At 33.4% G+C, this 24,172-nt stretch overlaps 1 protein-coding gene across 4 annotated transcripts in view; it reads left to right on the top strand.

Moving 5' to 3' along the window:
* LOC127832140 (uncharacterized) overlaps positions 1-3,844 on the top strand; it is a 14,891-nt gene extending 11,047 nt beyond the window's left edge. For 3 of the 4 annotated variants that reach the window (XM_052357400.1, XM_052357398.1, XM_052357399.1), the window contains 3 exons: positions 127-351; positions 679-784; positions 1,404-3,844. In XM_052357400.1, the coding sequence (XP_052213360.1) occupies positions 127-351; positions 679-784; positions 1,404-1,812 (740 nt within the window). In that variant the 3' untranslated portion in view covers positions 1,813-3,844. The remainder of the gene's footprint in view (positions 1-126; positions 352-678; positions 785-1,403) is intronic. The other variant, XM_052357401.1, reaches the window with a different exon arrangement.
* Positions 3,845-24,172: the final 20,328 nt, after the last annotated feature.

Here is a 24,172-nt window from a genome sequence, read left to right as displayed (position 1 = left end):
TTTTAATGTGGTATTCAGGATCGGGGTTCACGTTTCGTTGTTCAATCTGCAATGCAAAGGCGACACATTTTTAAATTATTGAGTAGAACGATCAGCGAGAATGAAATTGTATGTTCACCCTTACAGCAACTGTTCACGACACTATACAATACAGCGGACAAGAGTCGAAGGTACCAAACTACGATCCGACGTCACCGAGCACAACCGTGACATCATCAGCGGGTACCTCAGAGTTTGTGACGTCACTAGTTACATCGGAAACTAACGGTGACGTTGATTTAACCACTAGCGCTGCAAACAAATCGTTCGATTTGAACAATTCCACCAGCGACCATAAAAGTCATGCCAAGGGTAGTAAGATCGCTGTGTTAGGATTTTGTTATACATTTCACCCCCACCCTAACCCCTCAACCCAACCCCATCTCCCAAAATAACAGTTCATACTAACTTTTAGTGCATAATAATTAATGCGTGCTTAATACACTGCAGAACCTAAGAACATTATGCAATTTAGTTTGTTTTGCATATTGTTTAGTTTTGTTCAATGCTTTATGTGTATGGTCAATTAAATGCAGAATATGGTTTATCATACCCCCTTTTATGTATGACAATAACGTATTTGTGTGAAATTACATACGAGCAAAACTGAAATGATGCGCATTCATTGTTTTTTTCCAGATAAACCAGTGATGGCAGAGAAAATCCACATAGCGCTTATCTGCGTGGGAGTTGCCGTGGTAACGGCGTTAGTGGTCGCCGTCATTTGCTGCTGCATAATCAAACGGTATCACCTTGTGCATTTTGAAGCTTTTTTTGTCCCTCCGCTCCTTGGTAATGCATATACCTCTTTCATTTGAGCCATACATTTCAACACTTGTATTCACATTTGATTATAAGAATCTATATTAAATACACAAATGCGTCATTGTTTAATGTAACTGCGCTTCAAAATGTCCAGCCACTCGCGTCCGTGAACTGATTGAATGATGCAATCTAGTGACGTAATATCACTAGGAAAGGTGCGTGCAGCTTGTTGATTCGTTTTGCATTCAGTTAAAACATCCATAGAAACGAATTAATAATTCGCGGCTATTATTAATAGACGATACATTGGGTTGAAATATATTAAATATATATCAATGCTTGCATGTGTTGAAATTGAGGCACACATGAATTGGGTTGGCGATACAGTTGAACGAGATTAATCGCCTTAATGTCTTTACTGCCTTTTACCTTTACTCAGAAGTTAAAGGTCAAGAAAGTAGTCCGCTATGTACATGAAGTAGCAGTGCAAAGGCTTGCAGGCATGTAAAGCACAAGTGTACATGACGCATAGAGTTTCATTCTATTAAATAATTTAGCTGTTGGATAAAATCAGAATTATTGCGGGTTTTGCCTTACAGGAAACTGAACAAACACCGCAGGCCAACCCTCTCAGACGGCTACCCCAAAACGGCGGACTCCGTAAATGTTAAAGATGCTCAACACTACGAAGTAAGTGACATCAGCGTATATGCTACGCCCTCGGACGCAGAAATGGGCGGTCATAGAACTGCACGGCCTCGTTCGTCCATTATAGAAGGCGAATACGACACGATTTCGAATTCCAAAGCGACATATAAATCCAAACGCCAGGTGGCGATGGTGAAGGCTTACAGTCACGTGGCAATAGTCCCAGCCAATCAGAGACGCGAGACCGATTCAAATATGGAAAACGCATACGACGTGTCAACGTTGAATAAGCAAACGATCGCGACAATATCACATCAGGACGGCATTGGACATGTTTACGGCCATTTAGAAGTTACATAACTGTAAATAGGGAACACATATTATATGGCTTATTATGCTTTTTTCATCGTTCCATATACTAAGAAGAATTGTTATTGAATCGATATAAATTAATTAAACCTTTACAATACTTATTATAAAAATCAAACGAAATCATACGCGCTTATATGTTGTAAATATTGTATTTTCTATTGAACATTAAGTGCATGTTTCCATAAAAGTTCTTCTTGTCTTTTCCTGATCTTAAATTGTGATAATTTTTGTTATACATATGATCCCACATTCAATTTAAACATCAAGATACATAAATGTGTAAATGTGGCATCGGAAAAAAATAAATAATGATTCATTTATAAAATGTATTTAAATGGGATATTTGTGGCACGATATGAAATTTTGTGGTAAGGGTGTTTGTTTGTGATCCTTTTAGCGGCCTAGGTATTTGCAGTATATTTCGTTTAGTATTTGTTGCTATTAAAATGTTGTCCAAGTCCTTTGCAATGTATAATTTTGAATTTACATATTGGATTATGATTTTTTTGAGTTAATAGCATTTTTTATTATGGACGCCAAGTATTATCAGTGTATTCTAAACGTTTGTATGGTGTGATGTTATATGTTTAAAAGAGCTGAGTCTGGTAATTTATATATGTGTTTGTGAAAGAAACAAACACGTTCGGTTGATGGTTAGTTGCTCACATTTTGACTCATGTGCTCAAATAATAATTGTTTATATATGGGCCGGGCTATGTGAAAAGGGGGATAATGTATTTGCGTAAAGTGTCATCCCAGATTAGCAATCACAGGCGACACTTTCCGTTTAAACTTGATGGCTACTATTAAGAGACATTGCTAAAACAAATAATATCATAAAAGCGAAAAATGTATTCCTTGATTAGCCTGTGCGGACTGCATAGGCTAATTTGTGACGACACTTTACGCACACGCATTTAACCCCTTTTTCTACAGAGCACTGTCCAATTATTTAATACCATGTTGACATTTAATTGTGTATGAGTCATTTTCTAATTTATTTCAGTCACGTTTGTACAGGTAATTCATCGATGCTCTTATACAACTACACTATATCGTGTTTGAATCAAACGCCATTTATTTCGAGATACACTTAAAATTGTTTACAACGGTCTTGAGTTATAACATAATGATTGATAATACATCGCGCATGTGAAAACCTTTCCCAAATGGCAAACTTTCACATGGGTTGTTTATCGTTTTAGAAAATGTCAGGAACTATAATTAGGAGTAACACTAATATTACACTGAGATTAATGGAAGAACGATCGATAATCTTATTATAAAATATTCGTACAATTCATTTGAAGCGAGGTATGAACAAATACTTACGAATATTCTAGCAGTATAAACAACTCAAATGTGGCTCAGAGTTAAACAAGTTACAACACCTTAAAAGTAATCACTCTTGCGGCGTCGTATGGTAAGGCAGCAAAATGAGTTTTATTTAATATTTCATAGATAATGCATATGCCTTACAAAAGAAACACACTGATGCATAAAGATATCTGGGTTACTCCATCGGACTTATCCTTTATGCTTCAAAAGCATAAGGACAAAAACAATTGTTTATTTCAACTAACATCTTCAAAATGGATAAAGATAGGTGGACAAACCCTTTTGTTTGTATTGCCTTTCTACTTGACACAAATTATTTTCCCACGTATGGCGTTATTCAATGACAACTATCTGCCCAATTTATTTCTTCTTAAATATCTTCATTTAAGCAAATTTTACAAAAAGGACCGAAAGTGAAAATAGATTGAACAATCGAACTTAAAAACAGAACTTACAAGAGATCAGAGTCGGTTCCAAATCATTTCGGTAGGACGCGTAGGTTGATGCAAGTGCAAAGGCCTTATACTGATATTGCTTTCTTTTTATGAAATTTACATATTTTTTGTTTAAGTATGAAGTGTTTTGTTTGATAGAACTTAAAAACAATTATTTGGTGGTGCCCTTATATTATATGTTTTTTCAATATTAAATTATGTAATTTGCTTATTAAAAAATAATTAGATTTACTTCTTATATATATTTTCCAAGGATAGTCTTAACTGTTCTAACTGTATCTGACACAAATATAGTTGTTGCGCCATAGGACATATGTTTACTTGAAAATACAACTTACATTATATGTAATATATGCAATATAACTTCCTAATATGTAGGGCAATGAAGACTTGTCAAGAACACATTGGTCAATGTATAAGTTCTAGTATCGTAATTATATTGCATGTATCAGTCCTTGTTGAGTATGTGCTTATGTCTGATTCAAAACCGAACAATGGAAACCGATTCCGATGTTCAATTTAAAAAAACATGCGTACAATACTTTTAAGATGTATTATCCATACACATGTCATACACATTCCAGTATTATAAATTCGTTCCTTTGCATAATTAACTGAAGTTCTTCAAATGACAAGAGCCTCCCTTGCACTTGCACTTGATCGTTCACCAATCAAACGGTTCAAATGTATTATTGGCTCTTTCTATTGAAGCATAATAACAATCACGCCATTTTAAATTGAAATCTAACCAACACACCAGAACATTGATATGTACATAAGTGTTGTGGGTCTAACGCTTTTATGAACGCAGAGGTTCTTCAAATATGTCATTGTTCCTGCTGATTTTATGTGGACTTTCAGATAAGAATAACTACATTACAAAGCAAGTACATGAATTTTAGTGTACGTACATGCATGCAAACAGTGTTGGTAGTAATACAACATGCCATTTTAAAAATACAAATTCAATTAATTACCTTTTTTAGAAACAATTTATTGTGTCTTTGTTTATTTTATATTAGTGTAGATAGAAACATGTAATTACGCATCAGCATACTGACGACCAATATAAAGAAGTGAAACCAAACATAAGTAATCAAACCAAATATAGTTGTTGTTGTTTAGGAATCAAACCAAATATAGTTGTTGTTCTTTAGGAATCAAACCAAATAGAGTTGTGGTTCTTTAGGAGTCAAACCAAATAGTGTTGTTCTTTAGGAATCAAACTTAATAGAGCTGTTGGTAGTATGATATCAAACCAAACAAAGTACTTTATTTGGTCGTGCGAGATTACACAAATTGCGTAATAATCTATAATTGTAATCTATACTAATAACTTCCCGATAAAGAGACAGAAATAATAACATGGTACTCATATATTTGTCATAAGAATTCACAGAATATTGATTTATAACGGACCATTCAAAAGGTGCTTTAAAAATAGTTTGCATAATCTTTTTTAAAGCGCAAAAACTTATAAAAACATTAAGTGAGATAAGCATATACGTATCTACAGCTTTCAAAGATAAAAACACCAACTATAAACCTTTAGCACAGGCCAAAAATACTAATGCCTGAAAACACATTAAATATAGTCTGTTATTCACATATCTTACTAAACAGTACATGTTGATATATAAATAAGATATAGCCTTTGTTCTACCACGATGAATAGTTCGAAATCGATAAGCATAACACGTGTCCTGTTTACTACGTCCCTTATTGTTTTCAACTAAATGTGTTATTCATAGATTTGTGTATTAATAAGTATTTGTTTTCTGAATCTATTTTTAGATATATATATATATATATATATATATATATATATATATATATATATATATATATATATATATATATATATATATATATATATAAAGCGCTAAAAAGTATTTTGAAATGAACAACAACACCAATGTTTATTGTTAATTTTAATCTTTTGCTCTTTGTGTTCGAAAAAATACGTTTAGGCGTTACTGTGATACTTTAAGGCGTTACTGTGATACTTTTAGGCGTTACTGTGATAAACTTTTGGGCGTTACTGTGATACTTTTAGGCGATCGTGTGATAGTTATATGCGTTACTGTGAAGACGGGCTTGTATACAAGGGATTTAATGAGTAACTTTCTATTAATATGAGTAACTGTTCTTCAAAAACTTTCTTTTTAGCAGTACCACAACTTTAAAAATAAGTTAGTAAGGCGTCCAAACTTTCAAAACGCAATACAGTTCAAACAAACAGTATTCGAAATGAAATAAAAGCCCGTCAAAATTCTTATATTGTACATGCATTACGCAAATATTAAGCTTTGGTGGTGAAACTACTGGCTTTCGACCAGTGCAGTTAGCCAGAAATTAGATAAATTAATTAGTATAGGAACTAAACTAGAACTGTGTTGCAAATTACAATTTGCAAAATATAGACAACGTTAAGAATGCCATTAAAATACAATAAATAAAATCGTTCTTGTTAACTTATCAGTGTAAACAAAAATAACACCTATATAATGATATTAACATGTGACAATACTACAAATTAAACAAATAATTAAACACTTATAAAAGCAATGAACTAAATGTTTATATAATATGCTTTTTTGCAATGTCATTTCGCTTGTAATTATAAATGACACTTTAATTGTTGGAATATGTGATCAACTAATACAGAAAGCATTCAAATCGTCTATTAACAGTTCTGTTTAAAGTTTAGAGTTTGGAATTGCAAGTGACAATAAGTAATAGTATGTAAGAAATTAAAACTAAACAAAAGAATCGTTTTTGATAAGAAATAGTTATATTATTAATAGAATTTGCAAATATAGACGTAATATATATTTGGTTTTCCATTTAATAATATGTTGCATTAAAATGTAAAATGTACTAGCAAATACATAATAGTTGTATAGTTTCACAATATAATTAACGGCCACCGGAAAAACTTTGCGAAACCGAAATTTCGCAAACTTAAGTACCCTTTTTCTTGAAGGTTTGCTTATTTGTGATAAAGTATAAGATAAAAGTCTAACTTGTGATTAATAATTGGTTATTTTTGCTTGTTAAATGCGTTTTCTTCACTCTGAACTTTATTTGCAAAGTTGGGGGTCCCATGGGATTTTTGTATTTTCCCATGGGATTTTTCATTATCCCATGGGAATTTTGGTTTCTCCCATGGGATTTTTCTCCAGCTTTTTTTATGGGAGAAAAAATCCCATGGGATTTTCAAAAACATAAAACACGTTCGTTTGTGCTTAGTTATCGATTTTAAGCATTGTTAAAGCATTTGTGCTTATTTTCGTTCAATTTACTTTGATAGAAAAAAAATCCCATTTTTTTATGGGAAAAAAAAATCCCATGGGATTTTTTTCTGATTTTTAGAGATTTATTCATGTAACCTTCAGAAACACTACCTTTTAACAAATGATGAGCATTTCTCGCGATTTCAACGCGTTAAATCGTGTTTAAAAAAAATAAAAAAATTCCATGGGATTTTTTTGTCCCATGGGATTTTTTTGTCCCATGGGATTTTTTGTCCCATGGGATTTTTTTTTCCAATTGGATTTTTTTTAAGGTATAATTTCTAAAAGCTATATAATAATAATAATAATAATAATAATAATAATAATAATAATAATAATAATAATGATAATAATAATAATAATAATAATCGTGCTCAATATGATGAATTTGTACTTTTAAGCGACTAACATTTTTATTCGAGCCGATCGTCGAGTCCGAATGGTGAGTATAAGAGCAATTTACCAGTACAAATAAATCTCACTTGGTTAGAGAACGCTACCGTACTATAAAATAATCTTGATAATAAGTCATATCATTTTTCGACAGAAAATGAAAACAGTATCCATATTGATGTCAGCAATGTCCCCTGCTATGATAAATATTGACAAAATGAAAAACCTTGACAATAATTCCGTGTCGAATACGCATTAGATTATAGCAATCAAATTCATATAAGCATTGATAAGATAATATGCGAAAATGGGTCTTATGTCAAATACGGCCAGCGTAGCTCCATTCCATAATGTCCGGTATTAAGTCACGTCAAGTTTCGTGGTCGAATTATAGCATAATAATCATTTTAACATTACGCGAATCATATATTGTGTTAAAATTTATGTTACACTAATGTGCGATGATGAAAATGGGATTTCGGTAATTCTACATTCGCCCGCCTAGTACCGAAATCCCCATATTTACGCCTTAAAGGGTCAATAGGTCATCGGTATGAATGGTTTTTGACTTCACATGAATGTTAAGGTGCAAAAAAATGATATTAATTTTAATTATTAAGCACTCTTGACAGCATTAAGTTGCCTCTCAGTGGGGATTTCGGTAATTCTACACTAGAACTTAAACGCGCGCCGGTACCGAAATCCTGCTGTACAAACCTTCAAGTGTCAACAAAATTATTATAGTGTTTTTTTTCATTAGCAACCAGTGACATGTATTATCTCCCATTCGGTTACTTCTTTTGGAAAATAATTAGCGGGGATTTCGGTACTGCTACATTCGTACGCCCAGAGCCGAAATCACCCATGTTTACGCCAATCCCCCATATTACGCCTTAAAGGGTCTATATGTCATTATGTTTGGGTTTTGGCTTTGCATTAATGTTGATTTGTACACAATCATATTAGTGTTAATCATTTAAACACTCTTATCAGAATATTTTTTCCATTATTAAATAGTTTATTAATGCGAAAAATGTGTAAACGAATGTAAAAAAGGTAAAATGTACATTTAAAACATTGGTTACACAAAAGTATATGTAAATATAACATGACATAGTAATAATAAGTCTTCAGGAAGTATTTTCCAAACAAATCTGATGAAACAAATGATATCGTACTACCTTATTTACAATATGCTATACACTTTTGCAATTTAGTTATCAATGTTTAATCAAAGCATAAATCAGCATATGTTGCCTCTTAGCGGGGATTTCGGTAATTCTTAACAAGCACATAAACCCGCGCCGGTACCGAAATCCCCGCTGTACAAACCTTCAAGTGTAAAAAAATACTGATTTAGGTTTAAATAAAGGGAACAATAGTATTTTTGGCCACCAAAAAGCACTTCCGCGTCAACAAAAAGATTGAAATTATGTCAGAAACCCAGCTTTTCATTGTATATATTGCAATACACCATCGGCCGCCGAGAGCGGAATACTGCGCTTGGCCGCTAAACAATGTAGATTGCATCAAATTAAATGTCAATTTTCGATTTTATTACAAAAATAAACACTGCCTTTTTATAAATATGTCAAGCACGTACACTTAACAAAAAAATCGATATATCTTTATGTAATGTAGGAAAGTAAAGCGCTTTATATATAACAATGTTTTATAATGTCTCTCTGGTTGAGAAAAAAAACTAAACAAAACCATGCAGAACATATAATATGTTTTCATAATTAAAAAAAAATATTTAATGATGCACGTTTTATAATTGATATAAGTTCACGTGTCATTGAACGAGTTAAGGGAGAGATACGAATTAAATTACACATAATTAAAAACTGATACTATACTGTCAGCTTGATTTATAAATTGTGTTCCATCGCGCCAATATATTCATTGTTCCATGAAATTGTGTATAAAAGCAAAACGATTGAAATTATGTCAGAAATCCTGCTTTTCACATGAAATGATCTTTAACACTTTATTTATTCCAATCAGGAAAATAACAAATACAATAATAGGGGAAGTCTATACTGTGTATTAGAAACTTGTTGTGGTGATCCCTATCTTATCCGCTCAATACACATCCACCTGGCTACTGTACAGAAAAAATTAGATTTACTTCCAAAATAACTGATTTCATTAATTGCTAACTTGTTGTCTACATTTTAAATTAACAACGATAATGGATCAACATCACCGTTGCACAATTATTAAGTTCACAGTAATCTGTACTTTAAATAGAGCCTAATTAAAGACGGTGCTAATAAAGAACAAAGCGTGAATGTGGATATTAAGAAATTAGATCCTTTTTTGCATGACACTGGCAGTATATCATTTTATCTTATATAAATAAGCGACATTTAAGACATGGATAAAATTAAAATAAGACACATTTGCATCTTTCATTTCTTAAAAAAAAAATAAGCACGCAGTCACATATAAATAAGATACATTGAAGACACAGAAAAAAATAAATAAGACACATTTGCATCTTTCACAAAATTTTCTTAGAAAAACATGTGAAACTGAAGAAAAACATTTATTACTGACACATTATTCTAAAAGTCGACTGACAACTTAAGTTCAAAGAGGGATTTACAATTAAATAAGATCCATTTTCGCATGATGCTGGTTGTAGAGCAAGCAATACATTTCTTACTGACACATTATTCTAAAAGTCGACAGGCAACATTAATTCAAAGAGGGAACCACAATTAAATAAGATCAATTTTCGCATGATACTGGTTGTATAGCAAGTACATGTAGTCACATATTAATTACATCTTGCATTAGTTGCAATAATTTTGTTAAGTGCGCGTGCTTCTGAACGTTGCGTTAAGCGAGAGTGTTGTCATTTTGTTAGTTTTATATTTTGGTATTATGTATGATTATTGCTTGTTTTGAATTTGAAATAAACGCTTTCTGGCAAATAAGCATCGTCTTAATTTTAATACAAATAATGAACATTTGACATACAAAATGTCCAATAACATACCGGCAATAACATTATATATATGTTAATTTCTTTGCATGTTTATACCGAAATTATAGCCGACATCGGCAGTTAGGGAAATTTTGTGACACACTTTAACACATCAAACATGCATGATAGTTCTTTTTTCATATGATATTCCCCTGGTTGCTTACCGATGTATTGGTGCAGTTGATAACCCCGCCGGGACTACAGTAGGGTGCTAATACACACGTGTATCGTGTTCAATACCCGATCCATGCTACAACGTGTAAGAACGGGAATTTCGGTAATTCTACCTTTTTAAGCTTGCGCACCTCTAATGGGCACATATCCAAATATAATTTAATTAATTATTTTCCTAATCAGCATCATTTCACTAAACTACATGCAAATGTGTAGGTAGGCTTTCCATGCTTAAAAAAAATAAACCGATTTTTTCAAAACCACCCTCACGCTCGGCTTTTGTCCAGTTTATTTTCACCCCTGGGGTATATAAAAATTCCATAATTCATTCAAATTTCCAAATATGGGCATGCAGTTGGTGTGTACAGATGCAGTAAAGGTGTTTAAAGTTTAAACAAGATGAAATAAGTATTCTTTTACAGACATTTATTTTTTACAAATTTTAATCTATGGAATAGCGCCATGAAATGTAAGTGATTTCAGCCAAGTAAAAATTGGGTCGGTTAAAAACAAAGTGTCATAACATTCAAAATAGTATCATTTAAGTTATATTTTAAACTAAGTTTTTATAGAAACACTATATACAGCAAAAATACAAAAAAATAGACAAATTTACCGTTTACTTTTTTAAATAAAAATAAAAATGCAACATGCATCATTCGTATTTTCAGCAGTAATAACGTTGTTTTAATTTTAAAATTGAAGGATGTGCATACAATTTTCAACATATTTAACAATAAACATAGCTTATGTGCTATATTAAATCAAATTACGTTAGAAAAGAAATAAAACGCGTCGCAAAAAGTATGCGATGTCGGCAGGAATCGAACCTGCGCGGGAAAATCCCAAAACATTTCTAATTCATCGCCTTACCCACTCGGCCACGACAACTTCACATCTGTGCAACCTTAAATTAGATATATATAAATAAACAGGTAAAAAGGCTCGCTCGATCTTTGAAGAAATCGCGAAATCGTATTTTTCAGATGATAATTGGATCAAAGTCAATATTTATAGTGAAAATAATGTAATCTAAATGAATAAGTTAAACATATATCAAAATTCGAAGTTTGAAAAAAATAAAATGCATCTCTCGGAAATAAGCGATCATTGAAGATCGGCAATGGCTTATGTATGAAGTGAAAGGACAGTTGAAAGTTTCCATTTTGCACGTTAATGATTCTGATAATATGGTGACAAAGGCAGCAGTCATGTGTAGTATTGTGTTTGACCGGAGAGTAGCGTGATCTGTGTCGGTGTTGGGCGCTCTGAGGGCGCAATCCGGCTACATAGGTACATAGGAACCTCTAGTGGCTACAGTCCATGGATCGGGTTCGGCAGACAGGGAACATGTAAATTTTTATATGTATGTTTTATATCTTAATTACCTAAACGTATATTTATCCTGGTTACTTATTTACTGAGGTTTGAGTTAGTCGCAATGATTGTAGATACGTTGTACTATATTTAGTAAGTATTTGGAGGACGAGTGGCACGGGCACGCGCTTTATTATCACTTATGCAAGGAACGCGTTTTGTTTATATACGTATTTTTGATATTCCGATAGGCTTAAGGGAGGTAACTTATTCAAATAAAACGCGATATTTTTTGCGATGCCTTTTTATAACTCTTGTTTAATTAATTACATACGAATATACAGCTAAATTTAAGATGATTTTTACCAGAAAAAAATTTCGGAGAAAGATATATTGAGATTTTGATATTCCATAGAATGCGAGTCTCCATATATATTTTCTATTGCAGGGGAGGTAATTTAAAATTTTTAAAGTCTCCGAATTGGTCTTTGTTGTATCTATTTACGTTTATTTTCAAGCTAATGGCGATTAAAAAATTAATTATTATTAGTATGTGCTCACATGGATATTGGTACGGATATATCGTGTTCATATAAGTGTTACTACATCCATTTCATTTATCATTCAAGTCGGGCTACACAAATCTCGTGAAGAGGCCAGTAGGACCTGTAAACAAACTCTCATACACACACTCTTCACTCATCGTGGCGCTCTCGCATGTTTGAGGCGATATATAAGACCGATGTCATATATGATACTGTATTCGCTGGTATTTTCGGTTGATATGTTTGATTGCTTAGGACGCAATGAATATAGTGTATTTATATTTAATCGAAGTGAGCTCATTGTTGTTTCTGGCGGTATTCAATTTCTGGTAATAGTTTCGCGATTAAAGACGTCGGTTCTCGGTTAGGTGTGGAATGTTCTTATTTGTTAATGTGCCAAGTGCTTAAAGGCGGTTTATCGCACTTTATTAGTCGGCGTTTCAAGAGAATAGGTAATAAATGCAAATCAGTAGGAGCTTAGAAGACTTAAGTACGGCAAGAACCACAACTCACTCTGCTAGGAACGATTACCACTGCCTGTCTGCAGCAGACGACAAATGATTCTGCTCTAGCAGTGAATGTATATACCAGCTTGTAAACGCCATTGGCAAGTCTAGTGTTTATCATTAAAATATGCACATATTGGCTGCTTTCATGGAAAACGAGGCTTAATGCACGTCAAATAAGATTAGCCTGTGCACAATGATAAGCATATGCAATGCGAACAAGCTAATCAAGGACAACAACAGCGAACAACTTCAGTGCCTTCAGCGCTTTGATTTATAATATACATTATGTCCTATGGTATATGGCGTATAGCTACTTATATGTGTGCGTATAAAATATGTTAACCGTCTTTATTTTTTAAATAAATGAAATCATACTTAAACTCTCCGAATTGAGGATTTACATGTTTTGATGAGCTGTCAAAGATTATTACAAACAACAATTATTATCTTTTTTAATGCAGACACTTTAAAAGACTGTGGGTGCGGACCCAGGATCCTGCGATAAATCAAACGGAAAGGTACTTTAGGTACTTAAGCTACGTTGAAGAAACTCGGACATTGTTGACGCCCTGTCCTCAATAAATACTGTTTTTGAGTGAGGTAAAACTTACAAATGTATTTGTTAGCCAATTGACGTTTATCGTGGTATTTTGAAATTATTTTTAAAATAACTGGACTAAGCATTGGTTTCGGTAGAAAAGTACTGCAACAATTTCGCTAGATTTGAACACATTTTAACACTCCGCATTATGATATTTTGATTCAATTTTTCATATTTATACCAAGTGAGTTTTCATTTGACCGCCTTGCGGATACAGATCCATTAGCATGTGATTGTGTATTATAATAACAATTAATGAGTTAATTTACTACTTACAGTATCGTTATTTTCATCAACATCATCGTTTTCATCGTTATCATCATCATCATCATCAACAAAGTCATCATCTCATCATTATCATCATCATCATAATCATCATCATCATCATCATCATCATCATCATCATCATCATCATCATCATCATCATCATCATCATCATCATCATCATCATCATCATTATCATCATCATCATCAACATCATCATCATCATCATCGTCATCATCATCGTCATCATCATCGTCATCATCATCGTCATCATCATCATCATCATCATCATCATCATCATCATCATCATCATCATCATCGTCGTCGTCGTCTTCGTCGTCGTCGCCCTCGTCCTCGTTCTCGTCCTGCTCCTCCGCCTCCACCGCATCATCAGCAGCAGCATCGTCATCAGCAACAGCAGCAGCATTATCGTCACTATCACCAACAACATCGTTATGGTCGCCATCGTCGTGATCATCATCATCAGTGTCATCATCATCATCATCATCGTCATTGTTATCGTCGTTGTTCTCCTCCTCGTCGTCGTCATCGTCATCATCGTCGTCATCGTCATTCTCATCATGAACAATTTCAACAACCGTAAAACCTATCGCTCAGCTCATTTTTGCAGTGAATTCGGATGTTATATCAAATCTTTTTGATTAATAGAGTTTGCTGCTTAATGTATTAATAACTAAATAATAATGTTGATAATATTGAAAATAAATGGTTTCAATTTTATTAATCCGTTTAAGATGCAGTATTTGACCAAGTCAATTTGTCGCTAAAAGTATTCATTACACATTCAATCCAAAAAGCGTTACGAGTTGCTATTGAAACTATAATCGCATTCCGATAAAAATGGTGTCTGTATAAGGGCCTGTTTAATTTCTACGCTTCATTGCAATTCATAAAAATATTTTTAAGGGTACCGGTATATCTAGACACACTCTGTTATCCAAACAATCCTTGTGATCATAAACAAATAAACAATGAAATATAAATAAAATTAGATGATAAAAAATGGTATCTTCCTTTTTGCTGTTGCTAGTTATCAACAGAGTAGCAAAACTTTTAAATATAAATTATATTCAATTCATAGCACGCTAAAAGATTTGAAGTTTATCTAAATCTATAAGCACAAACATATTTATGTTTGTTAATACAAAGCTGTAGCAGTTTTCTGATTGCGCTTGAAAAGATGTGATTGTTGTTGTTGCATTAATAGTATCATTAGTTTGTATTTCCAGATTAGGTATTCCACCATACATTTTGTTTTTAATCAGATGTCTTATAATTGGCATTGCAATATTTCAATAACGAGTAATCAACACAATTGACTTAATGTATTTTTAATTGTTTATCCATATTGTCATTAACACTTGAGGGAAAAATAAGCTGTGTCATTTTTTATTTTTTTATTTTACTTATGGTTTAGACAACTCTGCTTTTACTATATGCCGTAATAATTATAAGTTTCCGTTCACTTAAAGATATTGTTTTTCGTGTTGGAAAATTTAAATACGAAAAATATTTAGAGACAAGTGTGCTATGTTTGTTTGTCAATTATTTAATTGAAGTAGAAATAATACATCAGTGTACATAATTTTATTGTGTTGTTCCCTTCGTTCTTTACTTTAAAAATACAACTTAACAGCTTTGCAATCAACTGAAATAATATATAAAAAGTAAAAACAATAAACGTTTGGCTTTCTTAATACGATATCATTTCAAACGCTGTTGGAAGGAACCATTGCTTATTAGAGGTTTACAAGGTAATTTACCCAAGTACGCAAATGTAATGGTCGATTGCCCTTAGGCATGATTCTGTTTTATTACTTTAATCCGGTTGTAAAAATGCATGACCGAAGGGTCATCAGATAAGCAAAAACAGGGCCAAAATCTGATAAAATAGCGCTGTTTAGCTGACTGTACGAAAATCCGTATGTCCGAAAATTTAGAATCATGAAAACATAAATATTTTGGCTTAAAAAGGAAATGTAAGAAAATTTAGAATGTAAGAGAAAATACGGTGGTTTTATGGTGTTTAAATCGATTAGAAATAGCAAAACCTAAAGACGTTATCTCAAGTGTGATTTTCAAATGATTTTATATGAATGTACACACACGGTAAAACTAGTCTATTAAAATGCAATACCTTCATTGGTTCTCATGTTTTTAATATTTATTAAACATAGGTATTTGTGAACACTTGTTGTTATATAATATTGAAATGTACACGCATACTGAACATAAAATCATTAGCATAACGGCTAAGTTGGTTTTTACTAAGATTGCAAAAGTGTTTATTTTATTATTATGAATCTTATGAGGATAATTTTGAAAGTATGACACAGAGTATTTGAAGAAGATATATACATAATCACATATGTTGTTGTTGTTGTGGTTATTGTTTCAATATTTTTATGAGTATCATACATTCAATGACGAATAGCTATTAATTTGTCATACAAACACCATAATTATTATTGGATTGCGGAGATTAAACAAATCGATTCCCTTGTAACTGATATAACTGATACATTTTTTGAGCGACAATTTGAAACTAAATCTAGTATTATTTAAATTTGATTATTTTAATTGCAGACTTTTTTTATTAACCCCAATTAATGTGTACGCAACGTTTCTTTTATTTAAATCGCTGAGTACGAAGCATCAAGCTATTTTTTAATTAATTGACAGTGATCTTTAATGTATGTCATAATATAAATTGAAATCAATCTTAATTAAAGCTTGAGTGGTTGGTTTGTAGTAAGTTTTGTAAATGTTGCTGTAGGATATGTATGCACAATAAATACTAACGCTCTGGCATATTGTGATGGTGATATGATTATATATTGCACAATAAATATGTTCTTGTGATAATATTGAGGCTATAATTAGTTTTTGAATTAAGCTAGCTAATTTCAAATAAGATACAAACACATCCCAATCCTAAAATTATCAGTAAGTTATAGTATTGTTTGCCTCTAGGCGCATAATTAATTGAATGCCTAGTTTATCTGTTAATCCTCGCCCCATGTGGTGTCCCAGTGGGTACACTGATATTAATACACGATGTATTGGTCCACAATTAAATCTTTTATAAAAACATGTCTCTCAGGTGACTGAAAAATGGCTGTGTAGATACAACAAATACTACTACAACGGAGACTAAGATAACACATGTTACAATTAATTTGTCTTCCTTGCGTTCTTCTTATACGACAAACACTTCTAAAACAAAAAAGCAAAAAGCCGCTACTGCTACTGCTTCGGCTACTCTTACTGCTACTGCTACTGCTACTGCTGCCGCTGCCGCTGCCACTGCCACTGCCGCTGCCGCTGCCACTGCCGCTGCCACTCCCACTGCCGCTGCCGCTGCCACTGCCGCTGCCACTGCTAGTGCTACTGCTACTGCCACTGCCGCTGCCACTGCCGCTGCTGCTGCTGCTACTGATAGTGCTACTGCTGCTGCTGCTGCTTCTGCTGCTGTTGCTACTGCTACTGTTACTGCTACTGATACGGCTACTGATACGGCTACTGCTACTGCTACTTCTACTGCTACTGCTACTGCTAGTGCTACTGCTACTGCTACTGCTACTGCTACTGATTCTGCTACTGCTACTGCTGCTGCTGCTACTGCTGCTGCTGCTGCTACTGCTACTAATGATAATTATTCTCCTTCTACTTCTATTTCTACTATTGCTAGCGATGCTTCATAATTTATTTTTAAATGTATCATTTTGTTAAAACAGGAAAGAACTGTTATATATATTTTCTTAAAGGTGTAAAGAATCTAAACTTTTCTGCGATTAAAGTTTTATTTAACTGGATTAGTATAGGCCACATAACAGACGCTATTGTACTGATTTGTACTAAACAACATTTTGTCATAATCAACAGTTTTAACATGCCGCAGTTTCCTTGGAAGTTAACCTTTGATTGGAGTTATGTATAAAACATTAACAAGGTATTTGTTGACAGTTTGTCCTGTCACAATTATATATAAGTTGAGCCAAACGTGTGATAAAGATCCCTTTTGGGGTGGCGATAAATACTATTTATATTGTTAAACAGTGGGAGACTGAGAAAACATATGTTACAATTAATTTGTCTACTTTGCCTGCTTCTTCTTTATATATTTTTCTTGCTAATCGTTTAGTTTTAGTTAAGTAGGTATATCAATTTACATTTTTGATAGATATTTATTTGGATAGTAATAGTATGTTTTATTTGACTTGACATCATTGAACCGGTTTATTCATTGATAAGATCGGGATCTCCACAGGTGTTTAATCTCGATTGTTAGGTGGGGAGAAGGGTCCGAATGATAATGTTGTCGTCGGCTTACGAATCACATTTCACAAGTTTTAGACAAATATGCATACGTTATAAACCTAATTTAAGTATTACATAGATAATAACTTATCTTTATTTTGATGAACTACGTTTAAGGTATAAAACTATAATTATCTATGTGTTGTGTGCGGCATACATACCATCTTGCTTTTTTAAATTTGATCACAACGGTCCGAAGTCATAAACATTCATTATGCATGGTTGCTAAAGCACAGTGTATACTAACTAACCTATGTTTATTGTTGTTTGCTAGGGTTATTATTTTTTATTTTTATTTTTTTTATTTGGGGGGGGGGGGGAGGGCTTTTATAGAAGATTTCAACTAGTCCTTCAATTAACGAAACAAAAATATTGGTATAGGAAATATAAAAGAGTAATAGACAGCTTCATTCATGCTGTTCTATTATGGTGTTTTAACGCATATAATTATGTATGGTTGATGAAGCACATTGTATGCTACCGATGTTTATTGTTGTTTGATGATGATGTTAAGTTGGTGTTGCTGTTGTTGTTAATGATGATGATGATGAGGAGAAGGAAGAAGAAGAAGACGAAGAAGATGATGATGACGATGGTGGTAGTAGTAGTGACGACGACCACGATGATAATGATTTTGATAATGATAATGAGATTTGAATTAAATTAATGCGCAAAGATTTTTCTTTTTAGCGGCCAAGTGCAGATATCTGCGCTCGGCCGCTGTAAGGGTTATGTAATATTTGCAATCTACATAGGAGTCAATAGCAGATACCAAGCACCATATGCTTATGAGAAACAAAAGCAAAATATTGGCAATCGCTGAAATCTCGAATATGACTTAATCATTTTATTAAATGAAAACCGGTAACTATTTAAAAACGGTTATTATATTGCAACAACTTAGCGTTGTTTATCCAAAAGACCATTGTTATAATTACAGGGACGTCAATAGGCCAAACTATTCAGGAAATATGATTTGAGTCGTCAAGGATAGATTTTGAGATCAATGTACGTCCGATGAGATTTAAAGGGAGTTGGAGGCGTAGGGACAGATTCGTTCGAGTACGCGATCATTTGAGAACAAATAATGTTGAAGCTTTATCGGAATTCCGGAAATTTGCGATCGGTACCGATTTTTCCAGGTTCTTTTTTATTGATTCTGATAAGTTAGCGGCCGGCACGGACATGAATATTAACTGACGAAAACCTCTTCGCTACTTTCCGAAAATCTTCGACATGTTGCAAATATCCGTAATATTCCGCATTGTACTCACCAGAAATTGCAACTAGAAAGACTACAATAAATCAATTAGCTACGGCTCGGGCGGGGATTTACCTTTTATCCCTGTAAGGGACCTAATGCCCCAGACTACCGGCTATTTTTTCCGGAATTCGAACTTGATACACTTGATATCCCTGAATTAAATATTTATATCCGCAATTTTGATCTCTAGAGTGCTGACTGTTAGTATTGTATTTGACTGGAATGACTGTCGATTATGTGTTTTTTAAGATTAAAACAAGCTTACGAAGAACTTTGTGTTTGCTTTTTTGTACGCTTTCTTTTTAAAAATGTATTGTCCGCCACGGACGCAACAATTGAACAAATGTACCAAATTGTGGTCTCTTTAAAGTGCTATGTTTTTACTGCCGTGATATCTTTAACAAACTACACATTAGTGATCGTGGACGTTTTATACTCTTATTGAATTTGTTTCCCCAAAATATGCTCTTCTATTAGTAGATGTTTAGGTGACGATGTTCTAATTATAGATCTTACACGGCCAAGAAACACTAGATAGGTCTTTGCAAAGAGAGCTGTTGGATATCGTGAATGCGTTCAATGTGGCCTGTTTATTTCAGAAAGCTATGTGCAATGTTTTATGGGGATTTCTATTAAATTGCCAATTGCAAAATTTGATTTAATTCATTCGGACCTACAAGCGGGAAACTTCTTCATTAAAATTCAATGGGCTTTTAAGATGTTCGTTGAAAGGCCAAATTTGACGTTAAACAGCAACGCCGAAAAAATTGCTACTCAGTCTTATTTATCACTTTTTTTGTAAGATTTACCAGTAGACGTTCTTCAGTGAAATTAAGCAAACACACAGTGCCGACAAATATGGAAGGGTATTTAGGTAAAAATTACATCCTTCTTTGTGACTGTGTCATGATTCTTGATGGTACTTTCAATTAGTATGTAGACACCTTTTCATGCTTGATGAAACTTACATCTTGCCTGATGTCCAATGTCTATTTACATTCTGCTTAATGGTATCATGCATGTGTACAGATGCAACATTCTTGTTCGTTAATTGCATGCTGCATATGTGTATGTTGGTTTGTGCAGAGAGACTTGTGCAATAGGCGCAGTGCATAATGGAATCAAATATTAATGCGTTTAATAAATTAACGCGATGGTAAGATGTGAGTTTCACCCAAGCACAAAGCAACATACTATCATGCATGATACAATGATGTCAATTGACAGTCATTCCGAAATGCTACGGAGGACTACGGAAATTTACGGCGTATAACGGAAATTTTATGTTATAGGAGAAGTTGCGCACCTTTGTAAGATATTTGCTACTGAACCGAAATTAACCGCGTGTTTGTAGACTTAACTTTTTTTTGGTTAATGACTAACCATAATTTTTGTACAGTAATTTACCTTCAATAACCAAAGAAAGTCTATGGATATATTTCAATATATGCTACTAATGCATGTATGCAGAGCTCCAGATAAGACGCTTAAAGTCGTAAAAAATTGAATTAAATTTAGTAAAAAAGTAGACTTAAATTCTGTGTGTACGGTTACACATTGGAAAAATAAAATAAGAATTCAAAATTTGTGATCATGCGTAAAACTCAATATCAATGCATATAATGTAAACATTTTATCAATGAGTTCCCACTCGTCTAGGCCCTCATTACAATTATGAAATCAACAGCACTTTAACGTTATTATGAATAACAGACCATCTTTACAACAGTCGAAAAGCCGAACGTTTTCCATTATCTGGTCCTTTTATCGCAAAAAGTCTGCTGTAACCCGGCAATTGTCATGAACTCTTCTTAGACTATAAACCTTAATGCGGATGTGCCAAAAATTATATTTACCTGAAAAAAAAGAATTAATAATAGACTTTAAGGCTGGATTATTATAGAGTGTAAACCAAGATTTTGCTGAAAAAGTTATCTGGAACTTTGCATGTATGTTGAGAGGAAATCGATTACATAATTTCAAATTTACTAGAGTACTTTTATATTGCACCACATAAAATGCTATAAAACTATAATATTGAAGTGCACATATAAACTTTATTATAGATGGGTAGGTATTTCGTGTCAATCTCTTTCACATATGAAAGAGCTGTTGGTCATACTGCTTTAAGAACATATAGATGCATGACACAATTTAGATTAAGCAAAATAAAACACTAGGTATTTGCCAAGAGTCAAATATATACGAGCAGTAAGAGCGTAATCGTGCACAGCGAGACTTACTCATGTAGAATTGAAACTCTTATTGCTTTCTTTCGAAATAATTTCATGTGTCCGATCTAATATGCAATATGCCCGGTGGTTTTTTTTGCGGATTAATGTTCCGTTTTAGATCCATAATTAACGAATGCCTCAATATTTTCAAAAATTAACACCGGAATAATGTTCACAGACATTTTTTCATACAGATTGGATATAAATATTATAGAGTTTAACAAAAAATACATTAAGCCCTGTTCTCCGGCACACGTGCTGGACACACAGGTGGTTAGCGTGTGGCTATGATAATAATTAGTAAAACATCTTTTTGAATGATAAATAATCATATTAAAACGAAAAATCAAATTTTCTATATAAAAAAATCACTATCGTTTTATATATAACAAGGTACCAACTCGAAATCATCCGAAAACGGGGTGCATCGTTTTGAGCAGCCATTACTAAATTAATTCTGCAGCGATTTTCATGACCCGGTCTTATTCAACGCAGAAATGAATTTCCTTTTAGGAAATGTATATATATTGTTATATTTCTACACATGCTGGGTCAAATTTTAAGAAATAAAGCTATACATAATTCGCTTGACCCAGTTGTGATCGATCAGACCGTATTTATGAATGAAATCTCCAGTTGTAAAGACACAACTCCGCATTGGAGCAATGAAATCACTCTTGTGTTTAAAATGTCAGTTGGTTGAAATGTATGTAAACAAAGGTTTGAAAATGCGCTGGACAGTTAGTTTTGATGCATAATGCTACGGCAAGCACGGTAAGAATGTTTTTTTTCATACGTTTTATTGAATTATGGTATCGAGGTTCGTGAACTTTGCAGGGAAAATGCCCTTTTCCCCGTGAAGATTTCAGTCATGAATACTGTCTGATCGATCACAGCTGGGTCACGCGAGTTGTGTATCGTGTTATTTCTTAAAAGTTGACCCAGTATTTGTAAAAATATTGCAAGACATACATTTCCAGAAAGGAAATTTATTTCTGCGTTGAATAAGACCAAGATCGTGAAAATCGCTGCAAAATTGATGAAGTAATGGCTGTTTAAAACGATGCATCCCGTTTTCGGATGATTTCGAGTTGGATACCTTGTTGAATATATATTTAACTTATTTTTTTAAGAAAAGTTGATTTTTCGTTATAATATGATTACCTATCATTCCAAAATATGTTTTCACTAATTAGTATTATAGCCACACGCTAACCACCTGTAGCTGGACACTTTTAAAAAACACTATACAAATTCAAGTACTTATGTACTTAATTGATTCTTAACAATGACGGTTGAAATCCGTGCGTGGGAATTTTTCTGGTAACCAAGAGCGACGTCAACGTTCATGACAAACCTGTTTATATGACATTTATGTATTGATTTTTTCCAACTTGATTGAAAATTATGTTTTATGATATTTTAATACATGTAGATGAAGTAGTTGTTTTCTCAACGAGGAGTACAATAGTTGTACAGTACTAGACACGAGTACTTGTAACTTTCAGGTTTCTCTTTATACCACAGACATTATATAGTCATAAAATGATAAATATGTGTTTATAGAAATTGTAATTATAGCATGGTAAACAGACTAGAGAAATCTGAAAGTTTCACGCACAGGTCTGTGGCAATGGGGGTTTGGGCTACTTTATAAATATGAGGTCGATATGCAATTCACATCGGTAGATTACGTCTACTGTAATTATTTGGACTAGGGAAGGGCCACAATTCCAACACATCAGCCCCGTTATGTCCTGAATTAAATACATGTATAATTTCTTGAGTGCCAATTGCATCTTACAAATATCAAAAACATTCACGGCAGTCAATTCATTGTGTAAACCTACTGGTCTTCATGGCAATAATGAACGTATTTAGTTTAATGGAGATTATATAACGAAGGGAACTAATTCAGCTTATTCAGTTTACTAGTCAAAATGATTCGGATGTTTTCGCTTTTTTTTCCGAAAAGTAATTTATTCTACATACGGAAAATAAACGCGCGCCACCTGTTGTCATAATTTAGTAACTTGCATTCTGCTTACTGCCTGTTGCTAACTGCCGTTGTTAATGACGCTTAGTGGCAAAACCGATTATGACTGGTTTCAGGAATAATGAACACACAAACATTGGATAGTCACCAAGCATGTTGAAACAATCATCAAGTATAACCGATAGAGAACAAGCATGTTGGAACTGTCATGAAGCATGTTAGAATAAACATCACGCATAATGTAAATATTCATCATGAATGATGTAATGTTGCAGCAATCATCAAGTATAAACGAATAGACAACAAGCATGTTGGAATTGTCATAAAGCAAATTAGAATAAGCATCAGTCATGATGTAAATATTCACCACGAATGATGTTACTTTTACCTAAATATCCTTCCATAGACATGTGTTGTTACTAAAATAGACATAGAGATTTGAGCATTGGGAGTGTCCTAATCATACTGTGCTTTAGCAGTATTACGGAATACCGTTAGTGCCATCGTGGTTACACATTAAAATCCAGAGGGCGAGAACGCGAGAACACGATAGTACGATGGCGACAATGTGACAATACGATGATGACAGGGTGACAATACGATGGCGACAATGCGATAGTACGATG

Source organism: Dreissena polymorpha, chromosome 5 (assembly GCF_020536995.1).
Source record: "Dreissena polymorpha isolate Duluth1 chromosome 5, UMN_Dpol_1.0, whole genome shotgun sequence".
NCBI lineage: Eukaryota > Metazoa > Mollusca > Bivalvia > Myida > Dreissenidae > Dreissena > Dreissena polymorpha.
This window is presented reverse-complemented; position numbering and strand designations above follow the sequence as displayed.